Source organism: Canis lupus, chromosome 8, assembly GCF_011100685.1.
Source record: "Canis lupus familiaris isolate Mischka breed German Shepherd chromosome 8, alternate assembly UU_Cfam_GSD_1.0, whole genome shotgun sequence".
NCBI lineage: Eukaryota > Metazoa > Chordata > Mammalia > Carnivora > Canidae > Canis > Canis lupus.
The window spans coordinates 60,421,389-60,443,632 of NC_049229.1; the positions used below are offsets into that span (position 1 = coordinate 60,421,389).

The window sequence follows — 22,244 nt, forward strand, 5'->3', positions numbered from 1 at the left end:
CTTGCTAGGGTATTTAACGAGCCCGGCACAGGGGTTACAGGTATTTATTAGGTAGTCCTTCCTTCAGATGGTTTACAGGCCAGTGGGGGAGAAGACAGTAAATGATGAGAAGCACGGCTCCCACAGTGAGAGAAGCAAGCAGAGAGAGCTGAGGGGAAGCTCCTACTGCGACCCAACAGGTCCAGGCTGGGCTACCAGAGGGTGTAGCCCCAGTTGATGTGTGTCTCTTTGACCCCGACCAGTACATTCTTCTAGTTCTTTGTCTACAGCTCCCTTATGGCCCCATTCCTGCTCCAGTGCCTGAATTCTGTCTTTCTGTTTGTTTGAACTGTTCTACTAGCTTCTTATCTGGCTTCTCTGCCCCCATTTCTTGCCCTCTCCATCCTTCTTCTTATACTAGTGGCAGAGTAACTGTTGTGACAGAAACAGCTCTCGGTGGACTCCTTGGTTAATCTCCGCGACCTCTAGGATGAAGTCTGGATTTTGAGAGTGGCATGTCTGATCCTGTCCCAGGCCACACTTGCTCCCTTACTCCCTTCTCCCATTACTTGTGGTGTCCTCCCTTCCAGTTAAACCAAACAACTCAGCATCCCCCTCCCGGGCTGGCACTCTGTTCTCTGTGTGCTCGCACTGACAGTTTGCTTCCATCTGAGATGCTCCCCTATCCCTACCTCACCCTATCTAGCTGTCGAAACCTTGCCTATCACTTCCTCCTAGATACTATTTAGGTTCATTCCACCTCTGTGCTCTCGGAGCACCTGTTTTTTTCTTATTGGCCAAAATACGATTCCATTTATTTGTGAACATGTTTTATTCCATTCTTATTGCTGCCTTTAGGACATGGTTGTGATCTTCATCTTTGGATCATGAAATGTGTGTGCAGTTGGCATTTGACAACTATTGAATTGGAGAGAAAAAGTTGGCAGGTGGTGGGGTTATCTTGGGACTTCAACTTTCTGATATTAGCCTGTTCATGAACTTGACTGATATTTTCCTCATTCCTAGACTTTCTTTAGACATGACCCACTTAATTTCCTTTGCATAAGAACCCATTTGGTTATTCCTCTTTGATAGTACTAGAAGTTATCTCTTGAGGATGCAGTAATTAAAAAAAAAAGTGTATGACCCAATCTTCCTTTCTTTGGTTTTCAGGGTAGTTAAATGGCTGATTGCTTTATTTATTTATTTATTTATTTATTTATTTATTTATTTATTTATTTATATTGCTTTTTAAAAAATTGTTTATCTTTCCATCATTCTGTTTAAAAAATCGATTTCTGTTTTCATATTCTTTATATGTATCTTATAGGGTTATAGTGTAATCACTTTTAAACTATTTTTGGGAGGAGACATCATATTAGGTAAAAATATACAGACTCATGGATAATTCAGTGTGGCTGAACTTTAGCCACATGCCTAAGGTTTGAATGCTCAGTTGAAGCTCTGTGTAGAACTATGCTGTTTTCCAGAACTTGAGAGTTCTTTGGTAACATTTTGTGAATACCTGTAAAAGTTGTGGGAGCTTTGAAGAGGTGGGGGGCTTCTGCCATTTTGCACATTCTCTAACTTTAGGGCAGTTTTTGGGGGGTTTCCTTTTAACTCCATTAATCCCACATCTTCTAGCAGCTATTTGGATGTAGCCACACCAGTGCTTGAGGCTTAGACAAGCCAAGTAGAAGGTCAGAGTTCTTCTGTCAAGACTCTGAATGAAAGCAGCACAATGAAACATACTGTGTTTTGTTCCAGTTTTCACAAAATGAAAGCATCATAAAGTGCCTAAGCAGCTCTTGGCTGCTAGGGATGGGTAGTTAGGAGAAGACCTGACAAATCTAGAACAGGCTGATAATAAAATGTTCCCTGGTTAGAAGAAGTGGGGTTGATATCAGGACAGTTATAGTTAGGCAAGGAACAAATCTCAAATTTGTAGACCAGGGCAATCTGTATCAGATACAAAGATAAAGGAAAAGAAAATGTTCCTAGAATCATAAAATAGTAGAGCTATGTCACTCAAGTAGCAATTACTAGTTACATCAAGACTATTTAAGAAGGGTTTTAAAAGTGGGCCTTTGTGTCAGAATAGACAATGTTTTCAAAGAAATGACATCCTTGAGTTCTTCCAATAAAATGGAGACCCTAAGCATTTACTCAGGTCACCTGCCACATGTCCAGCTGATTATAAGCTCTTTGGTTGGTAAATGGAGCTGCCTTAGCTCACTGGCAGCTGTTGGTTCTGCAGTGTCTAGACTTCACACGACTTTTTACACACCATTGGAGGGTTACATAGACAGTGACTATGGGAAATAGGTAACTTTTTGCTCAACTATATAAACATAATAATTTATATGCGGATAATAATTTATATGTGTATATGACATTACCTTCTTTAGACGTTTACTCTTAGAAATGTGATTTATCTCTATTCATATTGTCAGTGTGTGAATAAGTGCTGTAGTATTTATTTTTAAGTTGAATGTCTAATTTTTAAAATGGCTGTTCTTAGGTTAGGAATGTATCGTGAAGCAGAAAAACAGTTTAAATCAGCCCTCAAGCAGCAGGAAATGGTAGATACATTTCTCTACTTGGCAAAAGTAAGTAAGTATTCTTAACTGGAGTGAAATCTGTCTTCTCAAAATAAATGTTCAAATTCTGGCCAATATACACGGAGAGTTGCCAGTTTCTTCAGGAATATTTGGCAAGTAAATGTGCTCAGACTTATTTTTCTTTATAGCTAGTGGAAAAGTGAGAACATATGGAGGGTAACTGTCTCAGGAGAAACTGATTGCCATGAAAAATAAGAAAACCCCTTTGAAAGATTGCCCATTAGAGCAGAAGAAACTGCCACAGGCTCACTACAGCCCCCATGGGTAACAGACCCCAGAGAAGCCCTTTTTTCTACAACATGCCTGTCTCCCACCTAAGTAGCCATAGAGAATGGAAATTGTTTTTATGCAGGATGTTGGTTTCTTGGCTCTGCCATAACAACAAAGATGATATTTCCCCCTTATTGAACACCTATTCAGTAGCAGGTATTATATCCAGTCTCTTCCACCCACAGGTTAATTTAAGCCTCATAGAAACCCCACAAAGGTAGAGTTTAGAATTTCCTTTGTACCCTTATGATAGTGGAGACTTAAAGAGGGTAAATAGGTTTTTCAATGTCACTTGGCTGTTTCGATCCAGTACTCAAATGCAAGTCTTCCTCCTCACTGCCCCGTACTGCCTCCCACAGCAACAGCAGACATCAAGGGCCATCAGAATTCAGTCCTGGGAAAAAGTTACTTCTTGGCCCTGACCAGGGCTACTTGAAACATTTGATGAAGTGGTGGGTAGGACATCATCTTGCTGTATCTTGATGAATTTTTTAAAATTAAAAAGTGTGCTAAAGGAGGTTGAAAAGAAGAGCTATATAAAAGGAAGTGCCACTACTCCCTAAGTATGGTTTTAAGAATTTGCATACTGAAAAGAAACAAAATGAAAGTTACGCTATATAAACCTACAGTGCTAAATAACTGTGATCTATTTACTGTAGTTTTCAGAGATGTTTGAAACTAAGTCCACCTTCTGTATGTTATATGTTAAACCTTAAATTCTTAAAGAAGTTTCTAAGCATCACAGTAGACTTTTAAGCTTTTCTAACACCTTGAAATTAAAACATTGGTCACACTATTTGTCATCTTTTTCACTGATAATCATTTGCCAGGTGATTAAAAAATGTGCTTTATATTTAACTATTGTTGAATACATGGTTTGATGTATTTTTCCATAAATTGATTTGCTTATATCTTATTATTGCCTACACAACTGTATAAAAGTAAAATTTACTTTATTTTATTTACTTAATAATTGCTATACAATAGAGATCATTCTGATTTAGGATCATTCTGATTTAGATCATTCTGATCTCTATTGGTACACAATAGAGATCATTCTGATTTTCATTCTGAAAATATTAGATCGTTAATTAAAAATATTAAATATTTTATTACTTTAGCATTAAACACTATTTACAGGTTTTTTGTGTATCCATTTGGGCCTTCTTCCAGTCTATTTTGAAGGAAATAGAGGATCCAAGATCATGGAGATAAAAGTGTCATAATCTTATGTTTCCATGCCTACAACTATAATTCCCTATTTTAGAAGTTCCTATGAAGTGTATGACTTAGCTACGCTAATGTCCTAATTGCTAGTTAGGTGGAAGCCATCAAGTGCAAACTCTCTCATCCACGACCCTATTCCTCACAAATCTGTTCCTCCTCTATTTCTGAGGGCCCTTTTCCAAAACCAGCTTCTGCATAGGCTCTCCACTGCTGCCTTTCTCAGACCTTCTTGTTCCTTTTTCTCCTGCATCTTCAACTTTGATCTCATAACTAGTTCCTCTGTGCCTGCTTATGGACATAGTCCTGTCTGTCCTATCCTAAAAGGTTTTCCCTCGTTCCTTTCTTACTAACTTACTGCTCAGTCTCTGGCAATCACAAGCCCCCAAGGAGTGTTTGTTGAAGGAATAAATGAATGGATGCTTCATATATGACATGTAAGATAAAACTATAACATCACTATTGAAAATTAATCCACATTTCTGAAAACTTTTTACCATAATATCTAGGAGATAACCTGTTGCTAAGCAATATTTATCAACTTATCACAGCAAATACTATTATTTTAAGAACTAGTACTTTTATTGAAATGTAACTTGGTTTTAGGTTTATATCTCATTGGATCAACCAGTGACGGCTTTAACTCTTTTCAAACAAGGCTTAGATAAGTTTCCAGGAGAAGTAACCCTACTTTGTGGAATTGCCAGGATCTATGAGGTAAGGCTCATCTTATTCAAAAAGTTGATGTGAAATTGAGTTTATTTGCTACTTAAGTAAGCTCTTAGGTCCTTGAGATCCTAGCAAGGAGAACAATTTGTAAAATTATGATTACTGGCCTGTGACTTACTAACAGAGTAGAGATTTTATTTATTTATTTATTTTTTTTTTTTAATTTTTATTTTTTTTTTTTTAATTTTTTATTTATTTATGATAGTCATACAGAGAGAAAGAGAGAGAGCCAGAGACACAGGCAGAGGGAGAAGCAGGCTCCATGCACCGGGAGCCCGATGTGGGATTCGATCCCGGGTCTCCAGGATCACGCCCTGGGCCAAAGGCAGGCGCCAAACCGCTGCGCCACCCAGGGATCCCCAGAGTAGAGATTTTAGTGTACGTATTTAGTCAAACTAAGTTTTTATTATGATGTATTTCAAACATACAGAAGAGTAAGGGGTGTGGTATGAGATAGGGATTTAAATGAGTTTTCCACTATAGATAGCTATTTGTCCAGCACATCTGTTGATCCTTCTCCCAAGATCTGTAATGTCAAATATCAACTTTTTTTTCTATAGAGGGTAGATATGTTTTGGGGGCTTTCTGTTCTATTGGTCTGTTTGTCTATCATTGTACCAATATAATGCTATCATAATTATTGCAGCCTCAAATACTATTTGGTATCATTTTTTATCAGGAATGTTTTGTCTGTTTTGGACTTTTGCTTATTCTTACAAATTTTAGAGTCATGTTGTCAAATTCCATGGAAAGCCCCACTGAGATACCTTCCCACTGCCTAATTACTATAGCTTTATAGTAATTCCTGATCTCAAGTTGGACAAATTCTACCACCTACTCTTCCTCACAGCTGGTTGTTTTTGGCCCTTTGCTGTTCCATATTGATTTTAGGATTGACCTATCAAGAACCATTAAAAATCAGAATAACTCCTCCAGGCGTATTGATTGGAATTGCATTGAATATATGAATGATGGAGGTAGGTGGGCTGCTTTTCCTCCCACTCTCCATCATGATAAAATTCTCCATGTTTTTAGGTCTTCTTTTGTTCATCAATGAATATTTTATAATTATCTCCATAAAGATGTTGTATTGGGGGTCCCCCAAACCACCTTGAGTTTCAGTGATTAGAAGGACTCAATTCAGCACTCAGTGATACAGCTCAGATTTATTTATATCAAAAGGCTGTAAAGCAAACCTAGTAAAGGGAAAAGGCACATGGTGAGTCAAAGTTCAGAGGAAATCAGACACATAAGCTTTTAGGAGTTGTATCTTAGTGGAATCACACAGGACACACTTTATTCTTCCAACAAGTTGTGACAACATGTGTGAAGCAATGTCTATCAGGGAAGCTCATGAGAGACTTGGTACACAAGGTGATTACTAAGGGTTGGTCATATGGACACCTTCTGTCTACCATGTACCCAAATCCCAGACTCCAGGACATAAAGCAGGTATTCATGCACCACTTCAGGTTTATGCACCACACTGTTCAAATAGTTTAGGTGTGTGAGCCCCTTTCACCATTTGAGGGAAGTTTTATATCAATATAGGGAACCCACCAAGTTCTCAGATACCAGCCAGGGACCAACCTTACAAGCAGGCCTTTCTAAGAATAGTAGTTTCAGGCCTGTTACACTCTTTCCTGGATAGATCCCATCCCTACGTGTAACTATGGGTAGAGTCCTTTTTTTTCTTTTGTATTTTCTATTTCTGGTAAGTAGGAATACACTAATTTTTTAAAGTTCATTTGATACTAGAAAACAGGACTAATATTGGGGTGCCTGGGTGGCTCAGTTGGGTAAGCATCTGCCTTTGGCTCAGATCATGATCTCAGGGTCCTGGGATTGAGCCTCATGTTGGGTTTCCTGCTTACCAGGGAGTCTGCTTGTTCCTCTCTCTTTGCCCCTCTCCCCTACTAGTGCTCTCTCTCTGCCTGGGTGGCTCAGTTGGGTAAGCATCTACCTTTGGCTCAGATCATGATCCCGGGGTCCTGGGATCGAGTCCCACCTTGGGCTCCCCGCAAGGAGCCTGCTTCTCCCTCTGTCTATGTCTCTGCCTTTCTCTCTGTGTCACCCATGAATAAATAAATAAAATCTTTAAAAAAAGGAAATAGGCCTAATACTCTTTTGAAGTTTTAATATCCTATCCATAAATGCTCTTAGATTTTCTAAGTAAATAAAATAGTCATCATCTGCAAACAGCTTCATCTCTTCGTCTCAATTATTTTGCCACTTAATAAAAAAATCTTATTGTTTAGGACTTCCAGTACAACACTGACAAGAAGCATCTCTGTTCTCTTAAATTCTTGAAATTTTAGGTACAATATTCTAAAATTCTTTTGTTAGGAAAAGGGTGGAAGATATTAATAGTTGCTATATTTGGGTAATAGTATGTGAATGACTTTTATTTTCTTTTTCATACTTTCTGTATTTTCCTGACTTTCTGTCATGAACATGCATTACTTTTAAAGTGAAAAACAAACTTTATTTTTAAATTGTCTAGAAATACTGTTTCCCCTTTTGAAATATAATTTTGATAAACACATAAGTAGAAGGCTTTGATCATCCAATAAAAATAAAATACTGTATTCAGATCTCTGTATCTGTACTTGTATGAGCCTAACCTGAACATGAACAAAATTTTGACCAAGAAGCTTAAGAAATAGAATTGATTTTTGAGAGCAGTGGTATTCATGCGGAGCAGTGACTACCTCAATACGATCAGAAGTCTCTGACCTTTCAGCTCCATCTTCTGCCCTTCTTCTCAGGCAGGAAGTGTTGGCAGAAAGAGCTAGAAATCTACGGAATCTTTGGTGTGTGGTTGCTGGTTGGAAGAATTCCTGCCAGGCCTCTGATATCATCAGTGTTGCTGTGTCTGGGACAGGGAAGAGACCCCTAACCAGCTCCCTTCATCCTTCTCTGCTTAGAGTCTGGCCAGGAGTTGGAGGTCCACATCCTTTTAGAAGTCTACAGGGGAAGGTTTGGGGAGAGAAATAGAATTGGAGTTGCCTCTCAAAGTAGAGAAGAAAGCATCCAGGGTGTGGAGATGATTTACCATCCACAGGAAGTATGACCAAGGACTAAGCACAAATTTAAAATAGTGAGATGAAGTATTTCCCCTTGAATCTAACAGTTAATTTCCCTTGTGCCAAAGTTTACCATCCAAAGACAGATTTCCGGTGTATTCTTTTTCTCTTTATGTGACAGTGGATTTGGAGTTAATTAGTAAAATTTTTCCCTTAGCATTGCAGCCTACACTACATATGCCTTAGGGATTTTTGTGTGTATATCAGACTTTTCCCTGGAGGGATCCTCGTCTTTTATGTTCTTTTTATTTATCACTTTCATTTTGATCTTGTATCTTCTCAGTGTCTCCTGTTTTAAAATGAACATGTTGTGCTGCCTATTGTTCATTGCTTATTTTGTATAGAAACTTGTTTAAAATGATTTCTTCTTGATAAATTTATTTGGTTGTGGTTTTAATTGTTCTTGAGGAATTCTGTGTATCATTCAAAAGACAGGTATCTATTTGAACTGTTCTTTGTTAAAGATGTTTAGAATTAGAAATATTACCCTAGGAAATATTATTCCAGTGGTCCTTGAAGTTTACTGTGCATAAAAATGATTTCAGGAGTGGTTGAAAAGGGTGGTCTATCCAACTGCCTATCCACTACAGCATTCACCTCAAGTTATTTGCAATTTTATTTTAAATAACTTAAATCGAATTATAGTTAGTATTTTGTGAATTTGTTCCAAAATAACCATTATAAACATCACTTAAATGATACCATGGTTATTTATATACTTGAGGTGACATTTATATATTTGAAAATATTTTTTAATCTCTATTAACAAAATTTATTCTAGAGTTACCATGAAGAATTCTGAGGTAGGAATAGATTAAGGGAGCAAAAGAGAGTCTATGTGTGTTCATACATACAACAATTTACAATGTTATAAAGACTGCCTATTAAACCAGTTGCACTATTGGATTATTTTAAAAATAGGGCTGGAGGAATAATGATTCCTTGTACGAAAAGAATCTATTACTGCCAGATGACCCAAAGATCTAAAATCATGAAAGTTCCAGAAAAAAAAGACAGATGCGTTATTTGTATAACTTGGAATGGAAGACCTTTCTAAGGGTGATAGAAAAGTCGAAAACCATAATAGAAAAGATTGATGAATTTGAGAACATAAAAGTTACATTTTCTATATTGGTAAATAAGTTTTCTATATAGTTAAATTTTCTATAAAAACAAATAGAAAATAAAACCTAAACAAACAAACAGTGTAAAAATATCCAATGGGGAAAATATTTGCCATACCTGGGACAGACAAAAGATTACTTTTAATTTCCTCATTCAATACATGACTTAAAAGTTGGCAAATTTCAGGTGGTTTCCAGATTATTGAGAGAATTACACACACACACACACACACACACACACACACAAATGTATATGCACACAAACTTACAAGTTTTCATTTAGTCAAGATTGTAAACCCTTATGGAAATGAGATTATTTCCTCAGAGCAATTGTGGGTCAGAATTGAGGTATGGCTTCTGCATCAGCCCTGATCTGCCAACTGGCCTGCATAGTGGCTGCTGATCCTCTTCATGCAAGTACAATCACCCCAGAGATGAGACAGTAGCCAATTCCAGCTACACTGTGGCTACACCACTGCCTTTTGTATGGGGGCTTGGTAACACCCATCTGGAAGAATTTAAACCATCTATACCTTTCCTCTGAAGGCAATGCTTATAAACACCAAGACTTCTTGGATTTTGAATTTAAATCACATCAACAGACTCAGTTAATCTCGCAGGAGAAAGCAGAGTCAGTGCCCAGCAGTCGGAGCCGCATGTCTGCCCCCAGCAATCCTGTATCCAGGAGGGCAGTTTCCCGCCCAAGCCCCATGTAACATAAGCCAATAGTAAAAGGACAAAAGATAGGATAGGAAAATGGGCACGGGACATGAATCAGCATTTCACAGGAAAGGAAACATAAATATGTGGTGTCTTAAATGCCTAACCTCTCAGTCCTAATTTTTTTCTTAAAGATTTTTTATTTATTTATTCATGATAGACATAGAGAGAGAGAGAGAGGCAGAGACACAGGAAGAAGGAAAAGCAGGCTCCATGCAGGGAGCCTGATGCGGGACTCGATCCCGGGTCTCCAGGATCATGCCCTGGGCCAAAGGCAGGCGCTAAACCACTGAGCCACCCAGGGATCCCTCTCTCGGTCCTAATTAAAGAAATAAAAACTAAAATAAAAATGAGATGCCCTTTCTTCACTTCATCAGGTTGACCGAGATGGAGAAGTTCCATGACATGTAGGGTTGTCAAGGTTGTGGAGGAACAAACCCCACACATGAACACAGATGCTGGGAGGGTATATTGGCACAACCCATTGGAGGCTCTTTGCAATTACTGATGAGATTTCCGAGCATGCATACTCTGTGGCCCAGCAATTTCACTTGTAGGAATTTTCCTTAAGGATGTTTTCATACAAGTTTAGAAAGTTATATACAAGAATGGTTTTATAGTATTTTTATGCACCCCCCCCAAAGGAAACGAATGCTTCATCAAAAAGGGGCTGGTTAAATAAACTATAGTCTATGTATTGATGGAAAATTATGCAGAAGTAAAAAAAAGTGACAGGTTAGAACCCTTTGTACTGATATGGAAAGAGTCAAGACAGAGCGAAACCAGTGAACTGTATATCAAAATGTGTAGAAAGATTATGGTTAAAACTGGCATACATGTATGTGTACACATATATGAACAAAATTTCTTGAAAAAAACTATTCACAGAACCTCTGACTGGATTTAGGGAGGGGACTTTTACTTTTCATTTTATAACCTTTTGCAGTGTTTAAATTTATTTCGCACAGCACATATTTTACAATAACACATTTAAAAAGCTACTTACAAGGTTGCCAAAAACAAATTAGCTTCAGTCTAAAATTCTTCAAGATTACATAAATTAATTATGTGCCCATCAATCAAGTATGCAAACATTCCAAGGTAATTTTATAGAACTGAGAGCCTTGAAACAATTATCCATTTAGGCTGGAGTCTTTTTGCATTAGACTGAATTGTGTCCCTCCCAAATGAGTATGTTGAAGCCCTAGCCCTCAGTGTGATGACATTTAGAGATAAGGCCTTTCCGGATAATTAGGTTTAGATGTGGTCATGAGGCTGGGGCCCTTGTGTTGGGATTAATGCCCTTGCAAGAAGAGATGCTGGAGTGTGCTGGCCATCACTCTCTCTTCCCTTCTCTCTTTCCCTGCCATATGAGGAACAGTGAGAAGGTGGGCATTTGTAAGCTAGTAAGAGTATCCTCACTAAATCCCCACCATGTTGGCTCCTTGATCTTGGACTTTTAGCCTCCAAAATTGAGGGAAAATAAGTTCTGTTGTTTAAGCTACCTGGTCTATGGTATTTTGTTTTGGCAGCCCGAGCAGACTAATACACCACCATTAGCAAGTGTAACACTGGAAGCCTTGTTCTGTGGGATGTTCTTGACCTGGAAGCCAGAAAAGTCATGTTCATGGGGACCCATGCTGCTCAGGGCCCTTAGGTTCAGTGGTCAGGGTGCTGCCTACGTGTGGAGATTACTCTTTGGAAGGACAATATCTTAGTCTGCTCAGGCTGCTGTAACAAAATACCATAAACTGGGAGGCTTAGGGAACATAAATTTATTTCTCATAATTCTGGAGGCTGGGAAGTCAAGACCAAGGTGCAGGTCAATTCATTTCCTAGTGAGCGTCCTTTTCCTGGTCTGTAGATAGATGCCTTCTTTCTATACTGTCATATGGTAGGGAGATAATTTCTGGTGTCAGTCTTTTTTTTTTTTTTTTAAGATTTTATTTATTTGAGAGAGCGAGCAAGTGAGCACAAGCAGGGGGAGGGGCAGAGGGAGAAGCAGGCTCCGTGCTTGTGCGGGCTCTATCCTAGGACCCTGGGATCATAAGCTGAGCAGAAAGCAGATGCTTAAATGACTGAGCCACCCATGTGCCCCAGTGTGTCTTCTTTAAGGGCACTAATCCCATTCATGAGGGCTTCATCCTTATGACCTAGTTACCTCTCAAAGACTCTACTTCCAAATACTATTATATTGGAGATTAGGACTTCAATTTGAATTTAGGAAGGACACAATCAGTCTACAGGAGGTAGGGATTTGGTGTGGGGGTGGGGGTGGAGACTGTAGGGGAGTGAGTTAAACTGCTCATCTGTTTTTTCAAGTTTTACAAGGCTTTTGTGTTACCAAAAAGAAAATACACTTCTGGTGAAAATTTTTTATTATTTATGCTTTTCAATAGATTCTTATATTCTTAAATTATTAAAGAATATTTGGAATAGTTGCACATAAAAGCAGTGTAAAATTCAGGAGAGAATGAACTCACAATTAATGAATATATCAACAGCCTTATGTTTTGAAGAAAAAAAAGTCAGTTATTTTTCAGCTACAAACCATGAATGGAAAGGCCTCTTCTCTTGAGGAACTAAATCCTGGCAGGACTTTGAATAAGAATTTTAGACACAAAGTATGTGAACAAATACACATACAGAATGAATTTGGATCAACTGATGAATCTTTTATGGAACTAATAAACATCAACCTGCTTTACTCCAAGTTGAGAACCAACCGAGAGATAGAAATGAGATTCCGAAAAATGGAAGACAAACCATTAACTTTATCACTAATAAAAGCAGAATTGGAGCATGTGGCTTTAGCTCTGTGACTAAAAGAACTTAATAGAGTTCTGCCGCTGAGTTAGACAACCTAACCCTCCCCAGCCAGCAGACACGACTGTACAACCTGCACACCTTCTCTACTGGGAGAGCCTGCTCCACATGGCAGGGGAGAGCAGGTGGGCATGTTGCAGGCAGGTTGGCTTCCAAAGAGATCCAGAAGGGGCTGAAACCAGCATGCTGAGTTTGCCTTATGGGAATGAGTAAGAGTGGGAAGAAAGGCCCCAAATATTTTGATATCAGCATTTCTTAAAGTGTGGTCCAGGGATTCTCAGGGCTCCCCGAGGCCCTTTCAGAGGGTCCACAAGGTCAAAACCTTTCTTTCTTTTCTTTTTTTCTTTCTTTCTTTCTTTCTTTCTTTCTTTCTTTCTTTCTTTCTTTCTTTCTTTCTTTCTTTCTTTCTTTTTCTTTTTTCTTTCTTTCTTTCCTTCTTTCTTTCTTTCCTTCTTTCTCTTTCCTTCTTTCTTTCTTTCTTTCTTTCTTTCTTTCTTTCTTTCTTTTTCTTTCTTTCTTTTTTTCTTTTTCTTTTTCTTTTTTTTTTTACCTTATTTGAGAGAGAGAGAACAGGGGCAGAGGGAGAAGCAGACACTCTGCTGAGCAGGGGGCTGGATCCTAGGACCCCAGGATCATGACCAAGCTGAAGGCAGAGGCCTAACCAATTGAGCCACCCAAGAGCCCTGGTCAAAACTGTTTCCATATTACTGATATGGATGAAATTGGTGATAATATCAATAGATGTAATTTTTTGATATTGAAAAACAAAATGCATTTATGTCCATATTGTCTCTTCAGTTATGCTGTGAACCTAAAATTGCTCTAAATAAATAAATAGAGTCCTGAAATTAAAAAAAAAAAACACACACACAGTAAAGTCCATAGAGGTTAAAAAAAATTCTGTGCGATAAGAAAGTATTGTGTGGTGCTTCTTACAATCAGTGCAGTCTCTTGTATTTGATAAAATATTAAAATCTAACAAAAAAGTAGGAGTCCTTATATGATAAGAGCAAGTGAGAGGTTTCCACAGCATGTGTGGTATATACTGAGAGCCAGAAGAGAGTTATGTGAAGTGAGGGCATTAGGGATATTTCCATGAGGGCCATGGAGCCTGCACTGGCCTTGAAGGTAGATTTGAGAGCTAGGACATTAATAATGTTGAAAACACTGATTTATGATTATTGATGGGACTCCAGGTCTCCCTGCTACCATTCTTCCCTACTTTGGCATATCCTGTGTGTAGCCACCGAGTTACTCTTTAAAAATGTAAATATAATGATGTTACTCCTCTACTCCATCCTTCCCTCGCTCTCTCCTTGCTCCCCCCCCCCCCCCGCTTTTTAAGATTTTATTTGAGAGAGAGCCCAAGAGGGGGAGCGGGGGCAGAGAGAGAGAGAGGAAGATGCAGACCCCTCAGCTGAGCAGGGAGCCCAACACGGGGGCTCAATCCCAGGACCCTGGTATCTAACCTGAGCCGAAGGCAGGCACTTAACCGACTGAGGCCCCCAGGTGCCCCTTTCTTTGCCTTTCTTCATGTCAGTTATACTTGCCTGACATTATATTACTTATTTGTTCATTTGCCTGTCTTCCTGACCATCTGTACCCTTCTTGAGGATAGCAGCCTTGTCTTTGTGTTCGTATTCTGTCCTCAGGGCCTAGAACATAGTCTGGCACATGGTAGGCTCTTAATATTTGTTGAATAGAATTAACATACATCGGCCAGAAGAAAAATAAAATTTCTTGGCAATGAAGTATTGCTCTTCTGTCTTGATGGAGAACAGGAAATGAACAATATTTCATCAGCAGCTGAATACTACAAAGAAGTTTTGAAACAGGACAATACTCATGTGGAAGCCATTGCATGCATTGGAAGCAACCACTTTTATTCTGATCAACCAGAAATAGCTCTCCGATTTTACAGGTGTGTTTTACGTTGTCTTCGTAGAACTACTTTCCTGTGATATATTGGTGCAACAGCAATAAAGGTGGAGTGAAAATGTAGACAGATAATGTATAGGCCCATGTCTATAGGAGACTAACCATTCAAGCACCCGGAGGTTTTCTGATGCACAAATATTTGGCATCCTGTGGAAACATACCTGGATAGTTGAGTTTTTAACACCATGTCATTGTATGAGTTAGCCATTTTGTTGTCAATGAGGAACTGTGTAGTAGTTCCTGGAAGCACTTCTCCCCATCACTGCTTCCATTCATACCACCACATAGCATAAGACCCCAGAGCTGAAACAGTGGTGAGATTTGCAAAGAGCAAGTACCAGGTTCCAAGCCCTGACTGGGACCTGAAACAGGTTCCCCTGTCCTGTGAAATATTGTCAGCTCTTGTCCAAATAATTTTTCAAAGTCTAAATAAGTTCTGATCTCTGGTTCTCTTTTTTTTTTTTTTTAATTTTTATTTATTTATGATAGTCACACAGAGAGAGAGAGGCAGAGACAGAAGCAGGCTCCATGCACCGGGAGCCCGACGTGGGATTCGATCCTGGGTCTCCAGGATCGCGCCCTGGGCCAAAGGCAGGCGCCAAACCGCTGCGCCACCCAGGGATCCCTCTGGTTCTCTTTTGAGCACATTCTTATTTCATCCTACAGATGGTTTCTGAGATTAATTTTTAAATTTTTATTTTCTCTTCTGCCCTTAGGTAATATACCAGGAGATAACTGGCCACTGACAAGAGTTCTTCCCAAATATATGTTAGCATAAAATATGATAAAATGAATACCACTTTAGGCACAGGCAGCTGTCTCTACTTCCTCACCCCCAAAATGGATCATGGGTTCCTTAGGGCTGCTGAGGTGGATTTTCATTTGCTTATTTGAATGGTCTTGTCCTTTGGGATTAATGGTGCATAGAAACAAACAGGTTTTTTGAGCTCTAGCATGAAAGTTAGGGGATAAGGCAGAGATCACACTGATGGTCTTATCTTCCTTGGTGGAAGCTCATCAGAAGGTTGGTAGATGAAGCCAAACCACAAAATACTACTGATAACCCAAACCAAGATTCAATTTAGCCAAAAACTTGAAGGTAAATCCTAAACACAGCCCTCAAGTTAGATGAAAAGGTCTTAGGGGGTTCACTGATTGGCACCAAACCTTTATGAAGCAAAATACTGTGGGTTTTCCTTTATGTGACTCTTTGTATTTGATTCTCTAACAGAGCTTTTGGGAGAATAAAAAAACTTATGTAAGTGGACTCTGACCTCACTCCTGGATATATTGCCCATGAATAGTACCATTAAAAAAGACATGCTTTTGTATTTGCTTTGAAATGTTTTTTCATTTACTATGTTACTTTCTATTCTTTGGAGGTGTTAAAAATTGTAAAACATTTATTTCTAACTTTGTAAAAAATAGGTCTTAATATTTATCAGGTTGGTCTGACACCAAAATATGTGTGCTCTTTTTCGAAAAGGCGACTCCTGCAGATGGGTGTTTATAACTGCCAGCTTTTTAACAATCTGGGCCTCTGCTGCTTCTATGCCCAGCAGTATGATATGACTCTGACCTCATTTGAACGTGCCCTTGCTCTGGCTGAAAACGAAGAAGAGGCAGCTGACGTCTGGTACAACTTGGGCCACATAGCTGTGGTAGGTGGTTTCCTCTAATGTAATTTCTGGTATAGAAAAGGTAGCTAGCCATAAGTTAGTTTGAAGCAATGTTCAGCTCTGGTAAATCCATTGGTTATGGTCTTCTGTAGCAATTAAGTGATCTTTGAGCATCACCCTAGAACTTGTTTTCTCAGGTTAAAGCCTCTTACAACAGACACTTGATTATGATTAGTACTTGTTGCTTGGTAGCTGAAAAGACATGAGGAAAGAAGGGAGGAGATGGTGGGCAGAAGCATATGGATCTGTGTGTGCAAATACATGCTTTTGTTTTCAAGGGTATAGGAGATATGAATTTGGCCCATCAGTGCTTCAGGCTCGCTCTGGTCAACAACAATAACCACGCTGAGGCCTACAACAACCTGGCTGTACTGGAGATGCGTAAGGGCCACATTGAGCAGGTCAGTGAACTACTGTGGCACAATGGACAGTCTGCTTTCTTTCAAGAAAAGCTGTCAGGTGTAGTTATCTTTACATGCTGTTGTTTATTTATTTTTTAAAGATTTATTTATTCGAGAGAGAGAGAGAGAATCCCAAGCAGACTCCTCGCTGAGTGCAGAGCCTGAGCTTGATCCCGTGACCCTGAGATCATGACCCAAACTGAAATCAAGAGTAGGACGCTTAACCAACTGAGCCACCCAGGTGCCCCTACCTACTGTAGTTTAAAAATGAGCTCTAGGGCTTGACTGGACTGGATTTGATTCCTGGCTCTGTTATATATTAATAATTTGACCTTGGACAAGTTACTTAACATTTGTTATCTCTTTACCTTTGGTTTTACTTACTTATTTATTTATTAAAAGATTTTATTTGTTCATGAGAGACACAGAGACAGAGAGAGAGAGAGAGAGAGAGAGGCAGAAACACAGACAGAGGGAGAAGCAGGCTCCATGCAGGGAGCCCGATGTGGGATTTGATCCCAGGTCTCCAGGACTGTTTAGCCCTGTGCCAAAGGCAGGCGCTAAACCGCTGAGCCACCCAGGGATCCCCTACCATTGGTTTTATTAGGATAAACCTGTACCTCCCTAGTGTTCCCTGCCTTGGTAGACTGTTACACCATTCCCAGTCCCCCATCCACCAGCTAGGTGCTCAAGCCAGAATCCCAGGAGCCACCCTTGAAACCTCTCTATCCCTGCTGCCTCTCCCTGCCCCCCCCCCCCCCCCCATTAGGTTCAGCAAGCCCTGCCAGTATTACTTCCAAGTCCCATCCTGGACCTGGCCATTTCCCCCCACCTCTGGTAGCCTTCTCCAAACTGTATTCATCTCCTGCCCAGACTCTACTACAAGACTGTCCTAGCTGGTCTTTTTGTCTCCACTTAGGTCAGCAAGTAATTTTACCTATAATATGCCCTTCTCTCAACAGCAGAAGGGATTTCTTAAAAAACAAGAATGATTTTATCATTACTTTGCTCAGCATCCTCTAAAGTCTTTCCTTTCTGCTTGGAATGAAATGTGGATCCAAACCTTGGCCTACAGGGTCCCACATAATCCAGCCTCTGGCTCCCTCTCAGGCCACATCTTTTTTTTTTTTTTTTTTTAATTTTTATTTATTTATGATAGTCACAGAGAGAGAGAGAGAGGCAGAGACACAGGCAGAGGGAGAAGCAGGCTCCACGCACCGGGAGCCCGACGTGGGACTCGATCCCGGGTCTCCAGGATCGCGCCCTGGGCCAAAGGCAGGCTCCAAACCGCTGCGCCACCCAGGGATCCCGCAGGCCACATCTTTTGCCACTTCTTCTTTCCTACCGACTTCCCAACTTCTGGACAAATCAGCTACCTCACTGCTCTGCACATGTGCTGTGCGTCTTCTTACTTTACAGGGTTTGGAACGTTCTTCTTTCAGATCCTGCAGGGACTTTTTTTCTGTCATTTGGATCTTAGCACAATTGCCACCTCTTTAGAGAGGTCATCTCAAAGGCACCTGCGTGGCTCAGTAGTTGAGTGTCTGCCTTCACTCAGGGCATGATCCTGGGATCCAGGGATTGAGTCCCACATTGGACTCCCCACAGGGAGCCTGCTTCTCCCTCTGCCCGTGTCTCTGCCTCTGTCTCTCATGAATGTAAATAAAATCTAAAAGAAAAAAAGAAAAAAAAAGAGAAAAGAAAGGTCATCTCAGACATCTAAAGGAGTCCTCAGGTACTATCACAATACTTATTTTATCAGATGTGTTCATATTTATATATAGACTGTAGTATGGCAGCCACGTGAAAACAGACCTGCTTTGAGTCCTCCAAGGGCTACATTTTCAGCATCAAAAACAGTGCCTGGCATGTGGTAGGTGCTGGGTCAGTATTTGTGAAATGAACGGACAGCATATAAAGGAGGCCACAGCAGCACCTGAAGGTGTTCTGCGAGAATGAGCAGGTTATACGTGGAAGGCACCGGGTGTGGCAGGATGGTACTGAGCACACAGCAGATGTTTGATAAACTAAATTCTAAAAACAAGCTTAAAATGCTAAGTACAGTCATACAATGTTAGCGACAATCAAGGATAGATAAGTATGACATTCCATATGTTAAAGATAAAGAAACAGGGATGCAAGGAAGGCCGGTAACTTTACCTGCAGACCTAGTGTTAACCTCCCATCTGGTCACCCAAGCACAGTGATAAACTTGTAGCCAAATGAGAAAAGAAACATCCTTGGATGTTGCCTTTATTTTGTAAATTCCTCCAAATAAGATGGATTTGTATTTTTTTTTAAAGATTTTATTTATTCATGAGAGACAGAGAAAGAGAGAGAGAGAGAGAGAGAGGCGGAGACACAGGCAGAGGGAGACACAGGCTCCATGCAGGGAGCCTGACGTGGGACTCGATCCTCGGTCTCCAGGATCACGCCCTGAGGTGAAGGCAGCACTAAACCACTGAGCCACCCCGGCTGCCCATGAATTTGTAGTTTGTAAACAAAAACTAACTACAGAAGACTTTTGAGCAATACGGGATTAGTGGTACTGACCCCCCATGTGGTCGAAAATTCACATATTTTTGACCCCCTACAAAACATAACTACTAAGAACCCACTGTTGACTAGAAGCCTTACCCAGAACGTACATAGTCAACCAACACATATTTTATGTCATAGGTACTGTATACTGCATTCTACAGTAAAGTAAGCTAGAGGAAATAAGATGTGAGTAAGAAAATTATAAGAGAAAATGCATTTACAGTACTGTATTTATTGAAAACATCCACATATAAGTGGACCCATGCAGTTCAAACCCATGTTGTTCAAGGGTCAACTGTACTCCAAAATGGGAACTTGTTCTGTCATGGAACTTTACCTATGTCCATATGAAACAAGTGCTTTCGTGATTTTCTCTGTTGCCACATTGGTGATTTTGTTTCCTACTTATTACAGTTTCTCTGCTATACAACTGATTTGAAAGGTTTTGGTGAAAGTTTTCATGCTACTACCCTCTTTTTATTCTTAAAAATTATACCTCAATTAAAAGAAAATAATTGTAAAACACAAAGAGAATCAATATGTACCATCCCATATGTTATTTTCCTTTTTTTTTTTTCTTTAAATATTTTATTTATTTATTTGAGAAAGAAAGAGAATGCAAGAGCACAAGTTGGGGGAGTGGGCAGAGGGAGAAGCAGACTCCCCACTGAGCAGGGAGCCTGATGCGGGGTTTAATCCCAGGACCCAGAGATCATGACCTGAACTGAAGGTAGACCTTAATAGACTGAGCCACCCAGGTACCCCCCCCCCAATATGTTATTTTCCATTTCCATTAAAAAGAAAAAAAGATACAGATTTGTCTTCAGGTCACGGATAGAGGTTTAGCTGCAAGTTGGAGGGATGGTCAGAAGCTTGGAATGGTGAGTTTGTGGTCCTAAAGATGAATGCATGAGCATCTCACACCAGTCAGTGGTCCCTGCAGTGGTACATTTACCATCCTTTGATCCTATAGGGGATGCAAATTTTGCTTTTTGAGAACTCAAGAGAACCGAAAGTTTGATGTTTTCAATTGCATTCACTTGTTATTTTGAGGTCAACAGTGTAATAAGTGCTCATCTTGGTCTTCTAACACCAAACTCCGGCGTTGGAAATTTACTGTGGTTTTTAAAAATTTTTTGTTGTAGCATTAGATAACATGTAATTAGAAGCCTAAGAATCAATCAACATAAATAAAAACTAGATTAATAAGACTTTTTTTTTTTTTTTAGTATTGAGGACTATATTTCAATTTGTCATATTAGTAACTTTTTAGGAACAGTGGTTCTCGACTTTAAATTTAAATTTTCTTCATATTTTGAAGCAGTTTTATCATTAATATAATTTTGGCAAGATGTAAGTACTAATTGTATTTCAATAAGTCATATTTCACAAAGAATATCATCTGTATTTATCACAGGATCATGTTTATTAAGGTGCTATTTTGAGGAAAGGATTCTTTTACCAAAAAAAGAAGACACAAAAACCCCCAAGTCATAAATATAGTGTTGATACATGCTCATACACCTTGTTTTGTTTTGTTGTTTTCTTTTTTTAATACAGGCAAGAGCACTATTACAAACTGCATCATCTTTGGCACCCCATATGTATGAGCCGCATTTTAATTTTGCAACTGTCTCTGATAAGGTATTCTTTTTATCAGTTCATCATCTGATCTGTTTCTTTTTCTTTCCTGGTTTAAAAAAAGTATAGAAAAATAAGGAAATTCTAATAATGTTTTGATGGAAATGTGTTTTTAAATATTATATATACCTGTCTTTCATTTCAAGAGACAGTTTAATAAATTTTAAAAAAATATGTCACTGAATATGGACTAAGCTTAATATTACAGATTGCATTATAGATTATTATAGATTGCAGAATTATTTTTAAAATATGACATTTAATCGTGAAAAAATACTCATTAAGTAACTTGGTTGAGGAAAGATTTAGTAATTGACTTTTATAAGAAATCCTGTATTTTACTGTAGACCATGTTGCCATCAAGGCTCTGGCATAATTGCCATAAAATGAGGGATAGGAGTGAAAGCTGTTGTAGCTGTGAACAATGTGGGGAAAAATACAACTGTTAATACTGTATTTCAAGTCAGTTAATGTCCAAGAGCTAAAAGGAATCATGCCATTTTCAATAATAAGAACAACAATAAATAAAAGGCATTGAATAACTAGCTTTTACTGAGAAACCTTCCTTTAAGATGGAAAGTGAGTTTTCAGGGTAAGAAAATGGCTGAAAGTGTTTATAGGTGTAAAGACTCCTTATAGACCAGAAGACATTATGAAAATGTCATTTTTCAGAGCATGAACATGAAGCCATCCTCACTTTCATTTCCGCTCTGGAACTAAGTTGTCATTCATAAGTTGTCATTTTTGTGGGCTTGTTAAGAGCCAACCACCATTGCAGGTGTTCCACACACCCTCTGTGATTTTTCATCAACCTGCCATGTAGGTCTCCTTCACCTTCCTGACTCATTTTTTCTACAGCTGATGTTTCACTTATTGAGCACTGTTCTAGGCACAGAGGATGTTAGCACTGAATAAAACAAAACCTCTACCTTATACAGCTTACATTCTAATGAACACAAGGCTGGTTGAGCTTAAAAGACTCCCGTAGGGTCACATGGCCATGGTGGGTTCAGAATTTATACCCAGCTCCCAATGATGCCCATGTATTTTCCACTGCCCTGTGCTGCCATTTACTTAAACAACATTTTAATAATATATAACTCAAACGAGGTATTTTTTAAGCAAAAGACTATATTTTCCATAAGAGAAAATGGTATGTTAGGAAACTTTTTTAATATGTATTACGTGTTTCAAAAAAAAAAAAAAACAAACCTGCCAGCATTGAATTATCTAGGATATTTTTTTGTGTGCACACACTAAAAAGCTCTTGCTTTTTATAAATGTATGCATGAATCCAGATCTATGCAGACAGATCCAGATACTGTGTGCTTTTCTTTGGGACTGGACTTTAACACTAGATTTATTGAAAATCAGAGATACCCTTAATAAACTTCTAAAGCCAGGTATCTTCCCCCACATTACTCTGCTAAGCACCATTTAAAACCTCCCTGAGCATGTTGTTGTA

At 39.1% G+C, this 22,244-nt stretch overlaps 1 protein-coding gene across 1 annotated transcript in view; it reads left to right on the forward strand.

The window, feature by feature from the left end:
• TTC8 (tetratricopeptide repeat domain 8) overlaps positions 1 to 22,244 on the forward strand; it is a 52,822-nt gene that overhangs the window by 30,033 nt on the left and 545 nt on the right. The window contains exons 8-13 of the mRNA NM_001284469.1: positions 2,501 to 2,588; positions 4,701 to 4,811; positions 14,361 to 14,500; positions 16,004 to 16,178; positions 16,475 to 16,597; positions 20,699 to 20,782. Coding sequence (NP_001271398.1) covers positions 2,501 to 2,588; positions 4,701 to 4,811; positions 14,361 to 14,500; positions 16,004 to 16,178; positions 16,475 to 16,597; positions 20,699 to 20,782 — 721 coding nt within the window. The remainder of the gene's footprint in view (positions 1 to 2,500; positions 2,589 to 4,700; positions 4,812 to 14,360; positions 14,501 to 16,003; positions 16,179 to 16,474; positions 16,598 to 20,698; positions 20,783 to 22,244) is intronic.